Source organism: Apodemus sylvaticus, chromosome 1, assembly GCF_947179515.1.
Source record: "Apodemus sylvaticus chromosome 1, mApoSyl1.1, whole genome shotgun sequence".
NCBI lineage: Eukaryota > Metazoa > Chordata > Mammalia > Rodentia > Muridae > Apodemus > Apodemus sylvaticus.
Window position 1 is genome coordinate 70,403,461 of NC_067472.1, and position 16,496 is coordinate 70,419,956.

At 46.6% G+C, this 16,496-nt stretch overlaps 1 protein-coding gene and 1 non-coding gene across 2 annotated transcripts in view; one reads left to right on the forward strand and one right to left on the reverse strand.

The window, feature by feature from the left end:
• Window positions 1–16,496, reverse strand: part of Dock1 (dedicator of cytokinesis 1) — a 510,172-nt gene that overhangs the window by 33,514 nt on the left and 460,162 nt on the right. The window contains exons 39-42 of the mRNA XM_052196505.1: window positions 5,801–5,890; window positions 4,970–5,074; window positions 1,152–1,293; window positions 950–1,028 (exon numbers count right to left, since the gene is read on the reverse strand). Of these exons, the coding sequence (XP_052052465.1) occupies window positions 950–1,028; window positions 1,152–1,293; window positions 4,970–5,074; window positions 5,801–5,890 (416 nt within the window). The remainder of the gene's footprint in view (window positions 1–949; window positions 1,029–1,151; window positions 1,294–4,969; window positions 5,075–5,800; window positions 5,891–16,496) is intronic.
• Window positions 7,296–7,423, forward strand: LOC127676563 (small nucleolar RNA SNORA17). The gene has a single exon (XR_007976032.1). It is a non-coding gene; the product is annotated as a small nucleolar RNA SNORA17 (small nucleolar RNA).

The following is a 16,496-nucleotide window of genomic DNA, read 5'->3' on the forward strand; positions in this document are numbered from 1 at the left end:
CAGAGGAGGAGCAGGCCTCAAAGAGGCTGCAGTTCCCAGAAGCACAGAGATCAAAGAGATGACTCACCACAGCGAAGGGCCTGCAGGGAGCTGACTCCACAGCGCCCCCTCAGAGTCCGCTGCAGCTCAGCAAGGGTGTGTGGGCTCAGTCCCACTGGGATATGTGCAGTTTAGATGCCCCTGCATGGCCGGGTCTGTGTGGTCATTAGTGGGGGGTGCATGTAGGTCAAAGGACAGCCCTTGGCATGGTCTTTCAGGCACCTTCCACTCTCTGTTTGAGACAAGGTCTCTCAATAGCTTGGAACTTTGCCAAGTAGCTCTGCTTGTTGACCAATGAGTTCACAGGGATTCTGCAGTCTTAGCTTTCTGCTTTGCCATTGCTGGTTAAAGCATAAAGCATTCTACCTGGTGGCTTCTGTTTGTTTTTGTTTGTTTGTTTGTTTGTTTGTTTTTAATATGGGTACTAGGGGTAAAACTGAGGCCCAAATGCTTGCTAAGAAAGTGCTTTACCAAAGGAATTATCCCTCTAATCCCAGGGCAAAAGAGTTTTGTTTTGTACCTTAATGAGGAGCAAATACTCCAATCTCTGCTTCCATATCATAAAAGGCAATGGGTCTTTATCTCCACAGGATAGGGGTAGGGCTGGGTTTGAACACTGCTGGGCATTCTATCCTGATCTGTGGTCTCTAAGGAGACCCAAGGCCTACTTCCTTCTGGTTTTCATCTTTGCAGACCCCGGGAAAGGAACCCTGAGCACCACTCTAATAACTTTCTTTCGCTTTTGTGGGTGCCAGAAATCATTAGATTTCCTTGTGGATGGAAGAGGAGAGAAGAAACATTTAGCATATTCGTCAAAGGTTAAAGTCTACACTTAAAAAGGTAGACTTATTAGCAAGAGACCCATCAGTACCTTGCAACCTCTTATTGGTAAGAATATTAGCATGGTTACCTTACAATCTGTTCAGACACTGGCCGGTGAAATTTAGGAGGCAAATCTAGCTTGGGCTTCACAGTGAAGCACTGGATGTCTGAGGAAAGAGGGTTAAGGACCAGTTGGCAGCATACATGTCAACCAAGAGAAGCCCTGCTCCCTGCATGCACCAGCACACCCATGTCCCCATGAATGGCCCTCCTGCTGCCTTAAAGGATACACTGGCCAGGAGAAGTCTTAATGTCATCACCGGGTGGAGACGTCGTCTTCATTTTCTCAGCATTTGGAAACTGAGTTAACAGCCGAGCTTCAAAATCTTCCCGACGCTCATATTCTTTTCCACGGTAAATAAAGACTTTCCCCTGCAGACAGTGACCTTTGTTAAATAATGCCACAGGTGGGGAACTGAGCAAAGCTCACGCAGAGTGCTGGTCTTCAAATGTGGTTGACAGTCTTGTTTGTTTGTTGTTTGGTTTGGACAGTTTCGTTTCTTTTTAAGCCACTGAATTTAAGAACAACCAGCAACTATACTCTCTAATCAAGAGCACCAAAAATCATATAGCTGAACACTCACTGTGAGCTTTATTCTTATCAAGAAGGACCCATTACAGACCTGTGAAGGTGGTCAGCAAGATGGCGTAGTAGGGAAAGGTACTTTTTTGTAAGCCAAGCCGGGCAAGCCTAGTTCAGTCCCTGGGACCCACATGATGCAAGAAGAAGTGACTCTCACAAGTTGTCTTCCGGCCTCCATATGCACACCATGGCACATGAACACACACACACACACTTGCCACTATAGGGCTTGTTCATCCTCCTTCTCCTCCATATATATATATATATATATTGGAGACAGAGTCTCTATTATGTAGCTCTGTCTGTCCCGGAACTCACTGTGTAAACCAGGCTGACCTCTTGCCTTTGCCTCCTGAATGCTGGGGTTAAAGGCGTGTGCCAACACACCTATTAGCCTCTACTTTCATTTTGAAGGAAGTAATAGGATTCTAACTAGGGGAGCCTTTCATGCTCCACTATAGATAACCACCTACCTATCTCTCTCAATAACATCCCAGAAGTTTCTATCCCGTTGTCTGTCTTGCTTTTATTTTGTTAATTCATTGCTCTTTGTCAAAACAAAAACAAAAACAAAACAAAACAAAACAGCATCAACTCTGGTCATATAGTTGGAATGTATTCTCTTGTGAAAATCCATATGTATGTGTAAAATTAATTCATTTCTTTAAGTTTCTCTCCTGCGAATTGAGTCCTGTGTTACTTGGCTACCAGACACAGGAAAGAGTTGGCATGAGAACCCAGTGGCCAATGGCAGCTGCCTCCTCCTTGTAGCCCTAATTAAGTAAATCATCATGCCTCTGCCAAAAAGAATACAGCTCTGCGTGGGACTAAGAGGAGGTCCTTAGAGCCTGACCTGGGTATCACATGGAGATCAGCAGAAATGGAGGAAAGGGACCCTGGCCAAATAGGAAGACCCTGAGCTCCAGGCCTCCTTGAAGCCTGGAAGTGAGTGGAAGGTAGGACTTCCTTCTGGCAGCATGAGCTCTGTAGGATCCTTACTCACAACGACAAGGTGTACACAGCTCTTAGGACTGGCTTTGTCGATTCCAATCTAGATTTCACTGGAAGCTGTTAGCACAGGCCAGACCAGGGAGCTCTACTATGTGCATAGGTGAATAGGCACTCCCCTAACACCAGCCTTATCCTCTCTGTGGGTTTGAGCAGTCACACCACATACATTTGGAAGGAAGGGTCCTGAGATATATTAACAGATCTCTTCAAGGACCAGAGAGTTCTGTGTGCCAGCTCAGTCACAAACAGGTGTCAGTGGCTACAATGTGACACCACTGCTGTCATTTGAAGACTATCTCCTCTTAAACTGCCTAGTCCTTTCCTGTGTCTCTGCTATCTACTGGGAGGCCTGTCTGCATCAGCTAGTGAGGCTAGGTGAAGCCCTGCCTTATCAGTAGCTGCCCATGGACAGATAGGGTTGGTGGTAGCGAGAAGGAGGAAGATAGAGTGAGAGGAGCAAGAGAGGGGCTGAGGTAACAGCATTTGCCACACATTCTTAGATCTGTGTTGACTCAGCCATGAGTAAAAACTTGTCTAATCAGCACGTTCTCACAGAGATAAGGGGAGACACCTGCCCTTGCTGTGGCTTGAAGGACCCCACCACCCTTCTATCCTTTAAACACTGAAATACAGTCATCAGTGTAATGGCTGTTGGGTAGTTGTGCATGTTGGGAATGGACTAGCTCTGCTAAGGTCTCTAAATTTTCTTCTCCTACCATACCCGACCTCATCAGACACAGAATTGTCTTGTCTTGGGCTTCCAAGCCTCTAGATCTAGGAGCAATCCATTTTTGTTGTTTATGAATCACCCAGTCTGAAGTGTTTTTTGTAACAATCCAAACCAACCCGAAAGATCCCCTTTTCAAGTCCTGATGTTTTCTGCAGTTTAACAAATGACTAAGGAAGTAACAGTTTAAGGATTAGATTTTTCTCCCCCGCTTTGTGCTTAGGTATGGCTTGAAGCATCATTACGGAAGGAAAAAAATGCCCTATTTTTTTCTGGAAGAAAAATGTCAAGCAGAAAGCAAAGTAATATGTAGTCTTAATTAGAAATATAAATACAGAGTCTGGGCCTCCTGTGAGGCTCTAGGAAGCCAAACATTTCAGGAATGCAGCGAGATTTACTAGAGAGCAGACCACTCAGAAAGTAGCATGCATTTATTAAGCTTTACCCTCGAAGAAGGCACAATAATAAAAACACATAAAGGCTTTAATAGAAAAACAGTATAGATGAAAAACACTAATAATATTTTCCAGAAATGTCCATTACTTTGGATTCTGCGGTAGTCCATCCAAACATGAAAATGGGGGAAATGTGCATAGAGTCAGAGATATTTATTCCTTGTGAGAATGATAAATATTAATAAGAATGCAAAAAAGCAATGAGCTCAATTTATGGAGAGAAACAGCGCCAAGGGAACGGGCAGAGCGCTCAGCGTCTGCTCTCTCGGCAGCTTGGATTCCGCCCACTTTTTGGTAACTGGTAATGTCATTGTCAGACTGACCCCTGCCAGGTGATCTGTGAAGCGTAATGGATATATTGCTACAGAGTTATTCAGGTGTGTCGGGAAAGTCAGCTCAATATTAATCAAGCACTTTAAACTCTTTAGTCTTACTTTATATTTTGTCCTTTGATGGTGGAAGTGACCCAGGACGGTCCCTGGGGCCTGTAGTAGCCAGGGCTTCAGACTGTATTGCACTGTGCCTCCCGGGGGCACTCCATCTCATGCTCAGTCAGGCTGCTGCCTTGCTGTTGGGACTTGATAGCTATAGCCATGGTTGGTGGCCCTGTATCACGCCTGGGGACCGGATCCTAACCCGCCATGAGCATGAGTGTGTCAAGCCCAAGGATGAGTTCTCTTTTCCTTGAGACACAAAAATGTGGGGTACACACAAAGGCACTAAAGTTTTAATAAAAATGTGCACGCATCCCTCAGAGTGTTTATGGAGCTGTGAGGAGCCATGAGTATTGGTAACATCCTGTACTTTGTTTGAGACAGGGTCCCGTTGTTGTTTACTACTATATACACACCAGATTAGCTGCCCTATGAGCGTGCACAGGGTCTCCTGTACCCACATCCTATCTTTTGGTAGGAGTGCTGGCTTTGTGGATATGTGCCATTGAGTCTGGCTTTAAATAGGTTCTGGGGATTTGAACTCAGGTCCTTGCACTTGCAGCAAGTGCTTGGCCTACTGAGCCATCTCTCCAGTTTGCTATGTATATTTCGACACAACTAAACACACATACAAATCTCTGAGAAAAGTTCTTTCAGGGAAAAAAAAATCACTCAAAATCTCTATATGTAACCAGAGTCCTAATGTAATTAGATATTTTTGGTCCCTCTCTTGTGCCCCAGAGTCAACATCTGACTTTGCTCTGTAAATCACAAAGACCAGAGGGGTCTCTCTGTTGAGCAAGTGATGCTGGTTTAGAACAAGAAGAATCAAACTTACCCGAAGGAATGAAGGGAATCCTTGTCCATAGTAGCCAACAGCAAAATAGTCTGGCTTCGGTCTTATCACCTTGACGATGTTCTCATAAAATTGAGCCTGCTTTTTCTGGAATGAAAAATGAAAACTCATCTCAGGGTCCCATAGAGCATTGGAGCACCCACCCTTCTGGATTCTTCTTGGGGGCCTGATGCCTATACTTGGCTGAATTTCAATTTTGACATTATTTTTCATGCTGCTCAGCAAGGTAGACCTAAACAAGCCACACTTGGTCGCTGGTTGTCTTTTGAGTGTATTTTCAATAATCCATGGAAATGATTTCCCCATGCCTTCAATGTTTTTTTTTTTTTTTTTTTTTGGGATACAGAGCAGATACTGGGAGAATTTGAAGGACAGGATTATTCTGTCCTAAATTATAGGCAAATACTCTGTCATAAACGTGGCCTGCTGTGCACAAAAAAAAAAAATTGTCTGAGAAGGCAGCAAGTAAAAACTTAGAGGATGTCATGGCTAGAAGGGTTCTGGCCACAACCTGTCCACCTCCTCTTGAGCACTTTAAGCTAGCTGAAGCTCTGGCTGCCAAGACTCATGGCCTTAGCATGTAAGCACCTGATGTGCATCACTAATGCCAGGTTTAAGTCCTTGGCCTACTTGAGAATAAAGAATGAATTTTCACAGGCTGGCGACAGCCAGCAGATAAAGGACAGCCATTTCCCAAGACAATAAAAGAAGGGACAGGTCAAAGCCAAGAGAACATGTGAAGTGGATCTCAACATGAAAACTGAATGGGAAATCTAAGTCAGATCCCAAACCCAAACCTAGGCAAGGACTGACCAGCAGTTCACTGAGCTGCTCATAGTCAAACATCTCCGTTTCGTACTGCTCCGCAAGCTCCTTGCCCAGGGCGATGGCCTCCTCCCACATCTGTGAGAGACACAGAGAGAAAGAAAGAGATCCGAGCATGAGTCATGCATCAAGCCAAAGAGGAAAATCATTATTTACAACGGAACATCCAAAATGCTCGAGATGAACGCACACGCTGGGGAATCATGCAGGAAATATACAAGTATTTTCTAGAGGCTCCAGCTTTTGGCTCCGGACTTGCAGCCCTGACTAAACTGCTCACACCGAGGCTCATCCATCACACCACCTCTTCCCCCAGCAGGCACAGTAGTCTGCTGGTCCAGCATTACTTCTCCTCACTCTCCTGCTGCCAGTAATGGCCGCCAAGGACCATCTGTCAGGGCAGCCTTGGAGCCAGGGACAAGACACCACAGGGTGAAGACGCAGAGCTGGGAACATCTACGATGTGGCTACTTCCCAAATGTTCTCACTGCATAGCCATCAGGTTCCAGGGTGCACACTGCCAGAGACGCCAACTCAAAGCTTTGGAATGCTGGCTTTTTCTTGCTTTTTTGCAGATGCAAGTTCTGCCAGTTTTTGAAAAGGGGATTTTCCTATGGCGAGTATGCTTCTTCTGGTGAAGATGCTTCTCCGAGTAGCTTACTTTTAAAAACACGGATAAACTTTTACTTATTTTATTTTACTTATTGATTTTGTACACACATACACACACACACACACACACGCACGCACACACGCGCATGTACACGCACACGTGCACGCACACGCACGCACGCACGCGATTGCCAGTGTCCTCTGAGGTGAGAGGCGATGGAGTTATAGGCTGTGGTCATGTGTCCAGTGTGGTGCTGGGAACCAAACTTGGGATCCTGCAAGAACAGAACACACTCTTGGATGAGCCCTCACTCCAGCTTCATCATCATCATCATCATCATCATCATCATCATCATCATCATTAGCAGCAGCAACAACAACAACAACAACAACAGCATTTTTTAGCGAGGCTAAACTTTTGAACAAAGTAGTTTGATGCTAGGCCTGGCTCCCCCTTGGGAAAGATGGGTTGCCAGAGAATCATGGGTCTTTTGACGGTATAAGCTCCCCTAAGATCCCAGTTGCTGCCCACTCTCCTTCTTTGGGCTTCAGTGACCCAGAACTTTCTTCAATAATATTAAAACTGGAATATGGTTGTCTTCTCTCCTCAGACTGTATTCCCCCAAGAGCAAGGGCCAGCTGTCACTTATATGAAACCTGAGGACATTGCTACTTGTTCCTCAAGGCTCAGTACACAGAACTGAAGGTTGACAAGGAAACTAAAGTTCAGAAAGAGTTCTTAACAAACTGGAATCAGAGCCTCCTATCTCTCTGTATTTCCACAGTGCTATCATTCCCAGGAGATCACAGCACCAATCGTCAAGGGAGTTACTCACTCCTGCCTGCTATTAGCTGCAAAAAGATGAGGACTCCTGTCCCTAGAGATGTTGCAGTTGCGGCTGCCATCACATGTGCATCTGTAGATGGCAGAGAGGAGAGAGGCTGTGTCTATGCTCAGTTTTGACCTGTGAACGTCTGAATGATTAGCAGCCTATCACTCGCTGAGACAAGCACCCGGAGACTCCCATTAGCCTGGTACCAGAAGGCCCAGATGGGCTTCCAGAATGGAATAGTCTGTCTCAGACTAGAAGAACTCCTGCCTAGGCCTTCAGACCCTCAGTGGGAGTGAATCTGAGACAGATGACCTTCACAAGGGGCCACTAGGGCAGACCGGGCAAGGTCCAAACCTGAGGTGGCCACCAGACTGGCACCATAGGGCCCATACAGGGAACTACTCTGAGATGACCCCTGCCTGACACCATAATGCATGAGCAGAGCAGAGCAGAGCACCCCTGAGACTACTTCTGACATGACCTAGGTACTCAGAGACCCCAGGAGCCACTACGACGAGCAAGTAGGTAGTGGAGGAATGGAAGAGGAAGAGCAGCAGAAGGAGGCGGGCACAATGAAGAGACCTGGAACTGGAGACTCAAGGGTAGTGAGGAACGGCCTGATGTGAGTAGCCAGTGATGCCGCCTGGGGCTGTGTGTGTGTGTGTGTGTGTATGTGTGTGTGTGGCTTGTAGTTCCACTGGGGGCCATGTCTGAGTTCATGGCCATGCAGTAGCAGGGGTCTGTAACCAAAGGCCAAGCAGATGTCCTTGGTCTAGATTACCACCTCGGGACATGTTGATGTCTGAGGGCTATGTAGCACTGGCCCCAGCCCCCTCACCTAGGTATCCTGGGAAATCTGTCCCTACCACTGATATCTCATGTGGCATGAATGAAGAAGAGACACCCTCCTCCCTCTTGACCCTCACTGTCTATGGCAGGTGGGAAAATAGGCCCTGGGGTAATGATGGGAGCTGGTGAAAGGGCCCTAGCCCTCACCAGCTGCACATCCACACCTTGCCTGGGCAGCACAGTAGAGCTGACCCTTGGAGGGGAGGAGTTGTGCTGGTTCCAAGGGCTTGAGTGTGGGAGGGCTGGCCCCAGCACTTGTCTGCCTTGTGGTGACATGGGCAAGGAAGAGAGGAAGAGATGACCCCCAGGTGGGAGAGTTGGCCCAGATGGGGTCATGAGAGCAGACCCTGAACCTCATTTGGGCAGCACCGTAGAACTGACCTTGATGGTGGGGGCACTGGTGACCTTCTACAAGGGTGTGAGGATGAGAGAGATGGCCCCTCGACTTGTCTGTCTTGGGACAGAGTAGATAAGGGAGACGCACCCGCCTTCACTCTTGCCCCTTGCCACCTACCATGTGGGACAGCTGACCCTGGGGTCATGAGATCAGGAGACCTGTCCCTGTCTCTCACCTGCTGCAACATTCGGGAGAGCAGGCCCTGTGCCTTGCCTGGTACAGAAGAGCTGACCCTGGATGTGGGGGTTGCAGGTGAGCCATCCCAGAGGGCATGCGCACAGGAGAGCCTGCTCTGTCTCTTGTTTTCAGGTCGGTGACACCTTCGTCCCCTTTCTCATCCTGTACCATTTATGACAGGCAGGAGAGCTGCCCTCAGGGTCATGAGAATGGGAGAACTGGTCATGTCCCTCACCAGATACAAATGCTCAGCAGAGCAGGCCCTGTACCTCACCTGGGCAGCAGGGTAGAGCTGACTCTGGTTGCAGGAGGTTGCTGGTGAGCTGACCCTAAGGGCATGAGAGCAGGAGAGCCAGTGTCACCAGCTCAGATAACTCTTGGGCCCAGATCCGGGGCTTTGAATTGGCCCATCCCAACGTCTACCCTAATAGTGAACTGGCATAAAACATGGAGGGGCAAGTCCTACAGATCCAAAACTACAGAATCTCCAGGACACAGGCAACCACAGGACATCTGAGAAGAGCCCCAGGGAGCTTCCAGTACTGATACAGTAGCAGAAGCCAGAGGCCTCAGACGGCCAACAAGTCATGGCAACAAACACTTGCAAGCAAAGAAGTGTGGACAAAAGGGTGTACTGTGGGACACTCTGTGGCATACTACAGCTTCCACAATAAGCTTTTTTCCCCTCTGTTGGAGGGAAGGTTTCAAGGAGGGTGGGTAGGAGGGGAAGGAGGGACAAATGGGATTGGGGCCATGATGTGAAATTCACTAAGAACCAATAACATTTTTTTTTTTTAAAGATGAAGACTTGCTGGGGCAATGTCTCCCTGACAAGGGTTTTAGGTTAGTGTTTCTCAAACAGACCCTTTTGGGGATCCCATATTATATATTATATCATAATTCATGACAGTAGCAAAATTAGTTATGAAGTAGCAATAAAATAGCATTGTGGTGGTAGTGGTGGTGAGGTTTGTCAGCACAACATGAGAATTACAGGGTTGCAGCATCAGGAAGGATGAGAAGCACGGACATAGACAATCACAATGGAAGTGAAATCAACATATATCTGACCAACAGGATATGCAGCCACCCGTGCTTCCCAGGTGGCTCTCTGCCACCACCTGGCAGGGAGTGCCATGTCTGGGCTGCAGACAGGGGAGCTGGGGCCAGAGGGGGAAGGAGCTTGCCCCAGCTGACAGGGCAGAGACACAGTAGATTTGCATTTTTACTCTTGAAGGTCATATGCCAGCACTTCCAGGGCTGTCAGTTGGCACACCCTTGGCACAGAGCTTTCTGCCTGCTAGGATGGCCCTGCCACAGGGGTTGATTATCATTGATTCCCTAAACTAACTGAAGGGCACCCCTATAATTATCCCCACCAGAGACAGTCTCTTCATACCTGCTACTTTATAAACTATTCCACTTTCCCCATTGTGGGTATTTTGAGACAGGGTCTCATATAGTACCAAGCTAGTCTCTAGTTCACTATATTGAAGAGGATGATTTTGAACTCCTTCAAAATCTTCTGCCTCCACTTCTCAAGTTCTGGGATGTTGGGAGTGTGCCGTTATGTCCAACACCACTCTGCATTCTTGATGAGGAAAAAAAAAAGTGACTCTGAATTAATGATTGCATTTTTAATACTCTGAAGAGCAAAGTAAAAGCAAGTTCCTTGTGGGCTTCAGACATAGGAAGACTGGCCTGAAGAGAAGTCTAGAAGGAGACAGGGACCCTGGGTCAAGGGGTCACTTTACATCTTCTCTTTGGTCTGATGTTCTCTCACATTCTCTGTGTATCCACATCTGCCTCTCTAGTACACCTTTCATGTCCTCTTCCAGAGCCTGAGCTTGCATTCCCAGAACACTCTCCCTTGTAATGTTTCTTTTAGGCACCAGTGACCTATGCCTCCCTTAGTATATTTCCACTTCAAAGGCAACATTCCTTCTCCTTGTAGGTCTCCTTTAGCGGATTGTCCTTTAGTTTCTGTAAGCTAACATACCTTCTCTTAGCTGCTCATTCCCGAGCAAAAGCTTAATCTGTCTTGATCCTAAATGACAGATGAGGCACTTTAGATACGTAGCCAAGTAATTGTTTTTAAAAGAAATATAGGTCTCGAGTAAATATCTTTTCTTGCTCACCCTGAGGTCTCACGGTTGTGTTTTCTATCAGATTTTCTATAAATACATAAGCCATACCCCCCATGCCCCTCCACTTCTGTTAAAGGATTCCACACTGGGCAGATTTTCATCTATTTTTAATTGGACCAGGGCTCTACAGGGAGTGTGGGCAGTTCATACTTCCAACAGGAATGCTGAGGAAAATATTTCAGCACCACGGAGGAAGCAGATTCAATATGATCTAGATTTAGATTGTCTCAGCGAAAGAATCGCTTTGACCTTTGGTGACTGAACCCGGGCTCAGTTCCATTCTTACAAGAGCTACAGGCTTAGCAGGCTGGAACAGCCCCAAATGAAAATGCCTGGATTCGCAGACAACTTTATTTCGATCCGAGGTCTTTAATCCAGTTTTTAGCATCTGGGGAATTGTTGGCTATCATCTGCGGGGGCACGTTTGGCCTCTGTCCTCTTGCCCACAGGATAGGTTCTTCCCCTTTCCTGAGAAGGTAATCTTTACTGTCTTCCTGGTTTTGGGAGCTCCCCGTTTCTTCAAGCTCTGCACACAGAAAACTTTCTTTTCTAATAAAACACCTTTCTCAGTGGCAGTCGAGAAGGCTAGGGAGATGGATCCTCGGGAAAAGTGGGTGGAAGCCACAGAACCAGGCAACCTGTGTTTGATTCCCAGAACACACACAGAAAGCAGAAAATGTTACAAATGGGATGTGGGCAACAGCTCAGTAGCCAAGTGTTACTGGGTGTACAAGCAGGAAGAGCTGAGTTCAAATCCCCAGCTGTCAAGCAGAAAAAAGAAAAGCCTGCCATAGGAAGATAAATGGGGTTTGCTGACTGCTTATCTAGCTCTAAGTTCCATGGGAGATCTTCTCTCATGGGAGAAAAGCAAGAGCAAAACATCATACATGTGCGAGGACACACACACACACACACACACACACACGCTGGCAGAGAATATGCCAGGCACTGATTTCTCACTGGCAGACATGACATGGATTACAGGGATGGAGACACTCCAGGGTGGCATGGCAGCAGCAGATGAAGAGGGAGATGTCATTAGAGGTGAAAGGTCATTCATCCTCAGCATGGCTGACTCACCAGGACTCCCATGGGCAACTCTGGTTTAGTGCACATACTGGCTGTGAACAGCTCCCTAGCAAAGGTATTTTATATGAAGCCTGACTTTCGGCCATTTTTCTACTGCTCATCCATTTTCCCTGGCAGTTATTGGGAAGAGTCACACTCAATTACCTCCTGAATTTCCAGAGTCCCACACAGCTTTCTGGTGTTTAATGGATGAGGATCAATGTTATGGAAGAGGGCACATCTATGCTTGAGGTCCCTCTGCACCAGAGGGACCAAGTAGCCCTGGACCGGCAGGAGGCCTTCACACTCAGTGAACATCCTTCTGGTCCCCAAATCTGAACAAGGGACCACTTACACCTGTGAGGTAGGTCTTCCTATGTCCACCTGTGTGACATGCTCAAGGGAAGCTTCCTTATTTAGCCATTCTTTGAGAACTCTGACACTGGCCATGAATCCCTTGAGGTCAACTCTGCCTATGTTTGTGTACATCAGGGTGCAGAGCAGACCATAGTACACAGTAGGTTTGTTAGTGGGGAAATTTCTCTATCATCCTACAGACGAAATTATGACAGTATTGCCCCTGGCTCAAATGCTCTGACAAAAGTTAATTCCTTCTAATAGTGTCAAATCCCAAACAACCTAAGAGACCTGAATTCCCACAGATTCCATCTGATGAGATAGACTCTGGCTCACCCCGTGAGTTTGCAAAGCCTGAAAATGAACTTATGACAGGGTTCCATAAGGCCTACCCACAGCCTTCTAAAAGGGAATGTCGCAGGATGTGAAAATGTCACCCAACTTAGAAACAAAACCCAACCATCTCACACATACACACAAAAAGGAAACACACTTCCAAACTCCTATTTGCAGCTCACAGATGATGTAGACTCTGTGTGTTTTGGTTTTTTTACGCCCAAGTTTGGCACAAGGCAAAGTGTGAACTTCATCAATGGGATCTTATTCAAAAGAAGGAAAAATCCAATTAAAAATAGTTGCAGCGCTCCACATATTGACTTGGCCATGAATTATACATCGTCTTTGTTAATGGCCGGCAGGGTCTGGGCTTGAGAGATTGAGAGCCGTAGACACCTGGATAGGACAGGCATCCATACTGTAAATTCTCCCAATGGCGTGGCTGCTATTTTCAACTCTCATCCTTCACAGAGAAGCCTGGTAATTTTCAGTGAAGTACTTGGATTAAGGGCTTTATTGAAAATTACTAGGCCTCAGCCAAACACAATAAGACAGACAATTTGGAGCAGCTTCAGAAAAGAATGCTCGCTTCCCAGAGAAAGCCGAAGAGAGGCTTTTGCAGGGAGAGGCCCAGGTGGGGGTAAAAACGGAATGGGAAGGGAGTCAGCAGTAATTGTTGGGCTGTGGAAGGAAGAAATGTTGGAGAATGAAAACGAAAGTGAATGGAAATGACATTTTGTGGAGAGAAAGGAAAAGATTAAGATGCCAACCTTTAGGCTGAAAGTCATTCAAAACGTTAAGGAAGGGAAGAAAAGCAAAAATAGAAGAAAGCTTTTGTACAGGAGAAACACAGAAAATGAAGAGGTCACACTTTACAGGTAAATGCGCCCAATACAAAGGGCAAAAACTCCTGTTGGCCTTGCTGGTGTCAGGGTACAAGGTAGAGATGGAGGCTTTCTTAGAATTCCATTCCAGCCTCAGTCCAGGCCCTTCCTGGCACACAGGATGCAGCTGTGGCCCTGAGAATGGGACCTTCCTCTCAGCACGCCAGCAACACTGTTACAAGTCACGCTGCCTGGAATGCTGTTGGCCTGACTTTCCCCAGTTTACCTACCACCCAAAGTCCCAACAGTGCAGCAACTCAAGGGTTTATTTCACCATGTCCATATAGTAAGCAACAAGTGAAGATTCCCTTAAGAGCAAGGGAAACCAGACCAAAGGTGCCGAGCTGTCTCCAGAGCTCTGCCCAAAACAAGGTTTGTTGAGACTGCGGTTTCATTTCTATCTTATCACACTTTTAAAAATAATTTAAATGTTTTCCTATGGCTTGTATCTACTCACAGATACATACAAGTGAATAAATGTAATAAAAAATTAAAAGTGCATTTCTAAGTGCAAGATCAAACTTGCTTGAGGTTTAAGTGGTTATATGCATGCCTGCACACACACTCAAGACATGGGCCTGGTCATGAGTGCTGTTGGCAAATCTCATCTGTGTCAGGGCTATCTGTTTGTTTGCTCACCCACTCAAAAAACTGCTGGCCCGATTCAGACTGAAGGTAGCTGCTTTTATCAGACAAACTGGACCCTGTATAGTAATGGCCAGCCCTTCTCTTGCAAGGACCCATCTTTGCCCCATTAGCAACCTCTACTGTGAGTGAATGCGGTGCTGGGAGCAACACTGGAATCAAGATAGTACAAGACTCAGGACCAAGTATGCTAACAGCATGTGTGGCTAGGATATTCTTGGGGGGACTGATGGGGCTTCTGATGAGGTGTTACATGTGGGGAAGAAGAGTGATGCTTTTGAGGGTTCAGAGGCAGGATCAAGAAGCAAGATGATACAGTTGTCTGAGGAACTTCATGGAGTAGCTAAGTGATGGCAGCATCTTTGAGCCCAAGGTGTTTGCTGCTCCACCAATGGCCAGAGGGGCGGGCCCTTGGTTGCAACCCCCCCCAAAACAAACAAACAAACAAACAAACAAATAAAAACAACTGACTGTGTTGACACTCTCATGTACTGGGGTGTGGATCAGGGGAACAAGGACAACTGTCCTCTTTGCTCAGTTTTTCAGTAAATCTAAAGTACTCTAAAAACACACAAGTTTAGGGGTAGTGACATGGCTCTGTAGCTGGAGATCTTTGCCTTCTCTTATGGACAGGAGTTTGATCTTGGAACCCACATGGTAGTAGGACAAAACTCTTCCTACAAGTTGCCCTCTGACCTCCACAAGTTGATGGTCTATACACCAGACTGATCTGTGGGCATGTCTGTGAGGGATTGCTTTCATTGACGTGAGAGGCCCCATCTTAAACATGCCAGGCCAGATAAAAGTTCATGGAGGAAAGAAAGCTTTGCTCTTCTGTTACACTGATCTTCATTCTCATTGGTGAACTCAGCTACCCCCTTGCTCCTGCTGCTGATTCCTTCCGTGATATTAGAATCCGCCTTTCTGGGTTGCCTGTGTGGATTGAAGATGGGTGTTTCTTCAGGTGTTCAGCCTTGTTTGCGGAGCTGGGCTCTCAGTCTGTCTGGTATGAGAATGCCATTGCTGAAGCCATATATCCTGAAGCCAATCTACCGAGGCCCCAACTAGTAGTATACATTCACTCTATTGGTTCTGTTTGTCTAGAGCAGTGGTTCTCAACCTGTGGGCTGTGACCCCTCTGGGGGCCGTATACCAGATATTTACATTACAATCAATAACAGTAGCAAAATTTCAGTTATGAAGTAGCAATGGAATACTTTTATGGTTGGGGTCAGCACATCATGAAAGGGTTACAGCATTTGGACTGTTGAGAAGCACTAGTGTAGAGGGCCCTGACTAATACAGTCCCCCACTGGCTCATGTAGCCTTCAGCTGTTGGCACTGCTTTGGAAAGCTGATGAATCTTCTTTTTTGTTTTGTTTTTTTTTTTGTTTGTTTGTTTGTTTTTCAATTTTCATCATTTTATTTGGTGTTACTTCTTTTTTTTTTTTAATTGGATATTTTATTTATTTCAAATGTTATCTCCTTTCCCGGTTTCCCTTCTGCAAAACCCCTATCTCATCCTGTCCCCAACCCCCCGCCTCTATGAGGGTGCTCCCCCACCCACCTACCCACTCCCACCTCACTGCTCTAGCATCAAGCATCACTGCTCTAGCATCACTGGGGCATTGAGCCTTCACAGGATCAAGGGGCTCCCCTCCCACTGATGCCAGATAAGGCCTCTTCAGTTCCTCCAGTCCTTCCCCTAACTCCTCCATTGGGGTCCCTGTGTCAGTCTGATGGTTGGCTGTGAGCATCCGCATCTGCATTGGTCAGGATCTAGTAGAGCCTCTCGGGAAATAGCTGTATGAGGCTCCTGCCAAATTGATGAATCTTTATAGTGCTTGAGAAAGTTAATCACTGTGGTGAGCCTTGAGGCTTGATAGCTCAGCCCCACTTCCTGTCTTCCCTCTGCTTCCTGACTATGGGTGTAGTAGATGTAGAATGACCAGCCACCTTATGCTGCTGCTGTGCCTTTCCTGCCGTGTTGGACTGGCTCCCTTCCCTTGTTGCTGATTTCTCAGGCTACTATTCAGAGGAGGGAGCAAAATAACTAGACCAGTGTTCCAAGGCAGAATCAAGTAGAACATTGGTTCTCTGATTACTATGTAGTCTGACTTGTAGCACAGACTTATTTCCTAAATGAAACTGAGTCAAAATCTTGAATATCGTGTCAAATTGTCTGCATCTACTGAGATACATCCCCACCCTGTGACCACATAGGACACTGGGACCCATTGTGCAACACATTTCCTATGCAGATCTGCCTTCCAGGATCACTCAAATGGAAGAATGATAATCAGTCACAGAGAAGCCAGGATGAACACCACAGTCAAGTTCTGCTAGATAGCCGTTCCTTTATCTCAACTGTGAGGAGCC